The 5976-nt window shown below is 36.0% G+C and overlaps 1 protein-coding gene across 1 annotated transcript in view; it reads right to left on the minus strand.

Moving 5' to 3' along the window:
- Positions 1-437: 437 nt before the first annotated feature.
- Positions 438-5976, minus strand: part of MYO1D (myosin ID) — a 260935-nt gene continuing 255396 nt past the window's right edge. The window contains exon 21 of the mRNA XM_023739664.1: positions 438-596. Coding sequence (XP_023595432.1) covers positions 438-596 — 159 coding nt within the window. The remainder of the gene's footprint in view (positions 597-5976) is intronic.

Below are 5976 nucleotides of genomic sequence, written 5' to 3' on the forward strand. Positions count from 1 at the left end.
CCCAGTGGCACCACAGAAGAAAGGCCTGGTAATTTTTTTTTTGTAAAGATTACTGCTAAGAAAATCTTAAGGAACAGTTCTACTCTGTAACGCGTGAAGTCACCATGAATCAAAATTGGGGAGAAATGAAAAGCTATGGGATTAAGAATATAAAGTAATTTTTCTCTCTGTTGGATTTAATTACATCTGGATTAGCAGTCAAGAGACCATCATTAGGGAAGTCTCCCACTGTTGGTTCAGCTGGAGGCTGGACAAGTCAAGAATCATTTCTAATCTTGAAATCAAGTATAGATGTTAATATTACCTTCTGTGAAACAGATGATTTAAGTTGTTCGTAATGAAGACAAATAATTCAATACATTAAAATCGGCACAAAACAAGTTCAGTGATAATAAAATATTTCATCCATTTAAAAACTGTCTCAGAAAAATCAAAACTTACCTCTTGAAATGATTCACCAGGACTCCAACAAGTTCTCCAATTCTACTCTCATGGGTTGGCTGTTTGCTGAAGAGGCAGACAATGAGGTCTTTGTTGTCTTTTGTATGGAACACTACAAGTTGGTCCTTTCCATCGGAAACACTCAGACCAGTCAACTGCAAAGAGACAAATCGTGGGAAGCTGTTAGGATGGTTCTCAAAAGAATGACTCTAAAAATACATTTTGTAATGCTTTTTCTCAGTAACCCTGATAACCTGCATCTTTATCAAGTTTCATGGAAGTAGGGCTGGGATCCATAGATGGGCTTCATGGAATTCAGAATTCCCAGAAATTGTATGCAAAACAGGTTTTATGTGTAGTTGGGCATTTTTCTGGGCAGAGGGCCATAGTTTACACTGAGCTTTTAAAAAGGTCTGTAACTCTAAAAGTAAGAATAACCTGGAGAGTAGAACGTCTTGACTTTCTAGGTCTATGCTTAAGCCCCACAATAGGTTATTTCATTTGTACCACAGACCTGTAGTGCCTTTCATTTGTAATAGAGACAAGAAACCAGATGAAGTTAGGATATTTTGTCATATAACATGATATATATATGTTTCCCATCACATGTAGCATTTGCCAGAACTCCGATGAAATAAGATCAATCCTAAGGCCTCAGAGTTGAATAATCTACCTTCTTACCTTGGTTTATTTTCTTCATAGCACTCAGTACCAAATAAATATCTGTTTATTGTCTATCTCCCTCCGACACCCTCTGCCAAAACGCAAGCTCCCTGAGAGTTAGGATTTTGTTTATTTTGTTGACTGTTACAGCTCCAGAGCCTGGAACATAGTAGGCACTTAACAGATATTTATTGAAGGAATGAATGAATTCTATTCATTTTCATAGTGCCTGTTTCTTACTGTTTTAATTATCTCTATTACTCTGTAATATACTCTATTACTACATCTCTAATACTTTTCAGTATTTCTCAGTGTTTTTAAGTTCATTCATTCATTCAAAAAATATTCTGAATACTTACTGTGCCAGATGTTGTTCTAGGAAAACTGGGGACACAAACAAAACAGACAAAACTCCCTACCCTCATGGATCTGACACTCTAAATAAGTTAAGAAGTATATTAAGAGGTAAGAAAATAAGACAAAAGACAGTATAAGAAAAACAAAACAAAACTACAAACCAACATCCTTTATGAACATGGATATAAAATGCTCAAGAAAATATTAGCAAATTAAATATAACAATATATAAAAGCAATAATATACCACAGCCAAGTGAAGTTTATCTAAGGAATACAAGGCTGGTTCAAGATTCACATATCAATCAATGTAATCCGTCACAGTGGAGGAAAAAAAAAGAAAAAGAAAAGAAAAAACCTCATGGTGATAATCAATTCATGCAGGAAAAGCATTTGAAAAAATTCAACATCCATTCATGATAAAAATCTCTCAGCAGACCAGAATTAGAAGAAAGATTTAACCTGATCAATGACATCCACAAAAACTCCACAGCTAACATCAAACTTATCTAGTGGTGAAACGACAATTTTTTCCCTAAAATTAGGAACAGGCAAGGATGCCCACTGTCACTGCTGCTATATATGATCATACAGGAACCTCTTGCTAGTGCAATGAGGCAAGTTAAAGAAACAAAAGGCATACATCTTGAAAAGGAGGAAACAAAATGTCTCTATTTTCAGATTACATGATTGTCTACATAAAAAACCCCAAGGAATCTATAAAACAGCTCCTAGAATTAACAACTGAGTTTAGTAAGGACATAGAATACAAGGACAACATATAAAAATCAACCATATTTCTATTTACTATCACTGAACAACTGGAAACAGAAATTTAAAAATCCATTCAAAATAATCCAAAACCAAAATTACTTAGATATAAATCTAACAAGTATAGAACCTATATGCTGAAAATGACAAAATGTTGATGAAAGAAATAAAATTAAAATGTTGATGAAAGAAATAAAAGAAAACCCAACTAAATGGAGAAAAATATTATGTTCATAAATTGGAAAACTCAATATTGTTAAGGTGTTAACTAATCTATAGATCCCAACCAAAATTCAAGTAGGATTCTTTTTTTTTTTTTTATAAATATGGACAAGGCAAAGGATCTAGAACAGCCAAAACAATTTTGGAAAAGAAGAATAAAGCTGGAGGACTCACACTACCTGATTTTAACCCTTCCTGTAAAATTAATCAAGACAATGTGATAGGGCAAAAGGATAAAAACATAGATCAATGGAACAGAATGGAGAGTTAGAAATAGACTCACAAGAATATTGCCAATTGATATTTGACAAAGATGCAAAGGCAATTCAATGGCGAAAGGATAATCTTTTCAACAAATGGTGTTGGAACACTTGGACATCCACATGCCAAAAGAAATAAAGCTCAACCTAAATATCACACTTTCTAAAAATTAATTAAAAATGGATCACAGATCTAAATGTAAAACTATAAAACTTTTAGAAAAAAACATAAGAGAAAATCTTTGTGACCTTGAGTTAGATAAAGATTCCTCAGAAATGACACCAAAAGCACAATCCATAAAAGAAAAAAACAATAAACTAAACGTCATCAAATTAAAAAATGTCTGTTCTTCAAAAGGCACTGTTAGAAGAATGCAAAGACTAGCCACAGACTGGGAGAAGATATTTGCAAAGCATATACTTGACAAAGGACTTGTATTGAGAATATATAAAGAACTCCTAAAACTCGACAATAAAAACCAATGAACCCGTTTAAAAAATGGGCAACAAATTTGAATAGTTAACTTTACCAAAGAAGATGTATGGGTGACAAATAAGCATATGAAAAGATGCTCAACATCACTAAACATTAGGGAAATAAGAGTTAAAATGACAGTGAGATACTACCACAAACGTTTCAGAATGGCTAAAATAAAATAAAATAAAAAAACAAACAACAACAGAAAAGTGACGACACCAAACCAAATGCTGATGAGAATGCAGATCAACCAGAATTCCTATACATTGCTGGTAGGAATGTCAAATGGTACAGGCACTATGGAGAAGAGTTTGCTGGTTACTCAAAAAGTTAAACATAGAATTACCATATGACCCAGCAATCTTATTCCTACGAATTTATCCTCGAGAAATAAAAACTTATGTTCACTCAAAAACCTATACATGAATTTTCACCAAAAAAAAAAAAAAAAGAAAGCTCCTCCAAGGTCGAGAAGGGAGAGTGCAACATGTCGTGGGGTTGTTAACCAATGTCATAAAACAATATGTGTACCGACTGTTTAATGAGAAACTATTTGTTCTGTAAACCTTCACCTAAAGTACAATAAAAAAAAATTAAAAAAAAAAAACTATGCATGAATGTATATAGCAAGTCTATTCATAATTGACCCTAAACTGGAGACAACCTAAATATCCATCAACAGGTGACTAGATAAACAAACTATGATATATCTATACAATGGAATGCTACTTAGCAATAAAAATGAACTAATGATACAAATTATCAATATGCAAGAATATGGATAAATCACAAAGGCATTTTGCCAGTCTCAAAAGGTTATACATTGTATGATTCCATTTACATGACAGCCCCAAGAAGATAAAACTATAGAGAGAACAGATCAGTGGTTGTGGAGGGGGGAATCTGATACAAAGGAGGTTTTGGGGGGAAATGGAACTACTCAGTATCAGATTGTGGTGGCGGTTACACAAATCTATGTATGTATTAAGACTCATGGATTTGTACACCACTACCAACAAAAAAAGTCAATATTATTTATTATATGTAAATTAAAAATATATAGCTCCTTGACTGTTTTGATCCCTAGATATTCTACTTTGGTCAATAAAGCAGAAGCCCCAGTGACTTCTCATTCCATGGTTTGTTCTTCTATTGCAGAAAATACCAAAGTGCCACCTCCTGGCCACCACAGGTGCTGTCAGTCAGGCAGGCAATCAGCAGGAGCAGGGTATCCACTGGGGGCAATGCACAGTGCCTGGCAGTCTGGGCTGGGGAAGGAACTACCAAAGATGCTGACGATACATTCCATGTTCTTGGGGGATTCACAATCCATTGGATCAGTGGAAGAAAGAAACGAATATCAAACAACTGAAGAACACTGTGACAGTTCATAGATTTGGAAGCTCATTTAGTTCCATGCCCACACTTCACAGATGAGGAAATTGAAGCTCAAAGAGGTTAGCTGATTTGCAGACCTGGGAACAGGAACTCAGGCCGGCAGACTGACCCACTCCCATGTTCTTTCTATCACATCATGCTTGTTCAAATAGCAACATGTACATGTGCGCAGGAGCTGTGTAAATAAGTATTCCTAACCTCAAATGAATCAATTTTCATAGGACATGAGTTCTTAGGCTGATTTTAAAGAACGCCAGGGTCACTGCATAAAGGAGAAGAGGGAAAATATTCCAGGAAGCAGAGAGCTTTTCACAAACCTACGTTAATCAGGGGCTTTTGGAGGCCATTGGTAAAAGAATATATCAATCTCTCTGCCACTTAGATGTACCATGCCTATATGATTTTTATGATTAAATTAAACACATTTTCATTTTTAAAAACATTTTATGTGTATGATGCTTCAGTTTCATTTGATTATTTTATATGGGAAATTCAAAATTGAATTTATGTAGCACTTCACTGGAAAGCCTGATTAAAGCTTAATAAAATGAGAACTGTAACAGCAGTAACTCTGTCAGCATATCTCAGGGGCATCAGCTGCAGGGTTCAAGGAAAGGAGTGAGATTCAACAATTAGGGCTGAAACTACTGGGATAGACATACCTTCCTGGATGCCACCTGGGCAAGAGGGAAGGAGCCTACAAACTCTTTTCTCAGGTACCTTCCTGCCTCAGGGTGTGGGCTTCTTTTCTTTCCTTTCCCTACTCCACTCTGTCTGGGTCACTTTCTGTTGCTGTGGGTGGGAATTCTTCACGTGTATGTTTGGCCCACAAGAGCCCTGGTGGCATAGTGGTTAAGCCCTCGGCTGCTAACTGAAAGGTTGGTGGTTCAAACTTGCTAGCCGCTCTGTGGGAGAAAGTTGTGGCAGTCTGCTTTCATAAAGACTACAGTCTTGGAAATCCTATGGGGCAGTTCTACTCTGTTCTATAGTGTCACTAGGAGTTGGAATCGAATCGATGGCAACAGGCTTTATGCTCGGCCCAAAGGAAAGTAACACCTAATTTGCTTTGCTACACAAACGATGAAAGACTAAGTCCCAGTTGTTGCCATGGTCAGACCAACAGCATCCAGAATGTCTTCTTTTGTTCTGAGAGTCAGGGTGGTATAGTGGGGAAAAGTTGCAGACTAAGGGATGACCTGGGTGTTCATCCCGATTCAGCCTTGAAATCTTGAGTGAATCATTTAATTTCTTAGGCATCTGTCTCATTTTCTGCAAAATAAGGATAGTACTTGATGCCTTGTCTACTGTCTTAGTTATCTAGTGCTGCTATAACAGAAATACCACATGTGGATGGCTTTAACAAAGAGAAATTTATTCTCTCACAGTC

Source organism: Trichechus manatus, unplaced genomic scaffold (assembly GCF_000243295.1).
Source record: "Trichechus manatus latirostris isolate Lorelei unplaced genomic scaffold, TriManLat1.0 scaffold00138, whole genome shotgun sequence".
NCBI classification, from domain to species: Eukaryota; Metazoa; Chordata; class Mammalia; order Sirenia; family Trichechidae; genus Trichechus; species Trichechus manatus.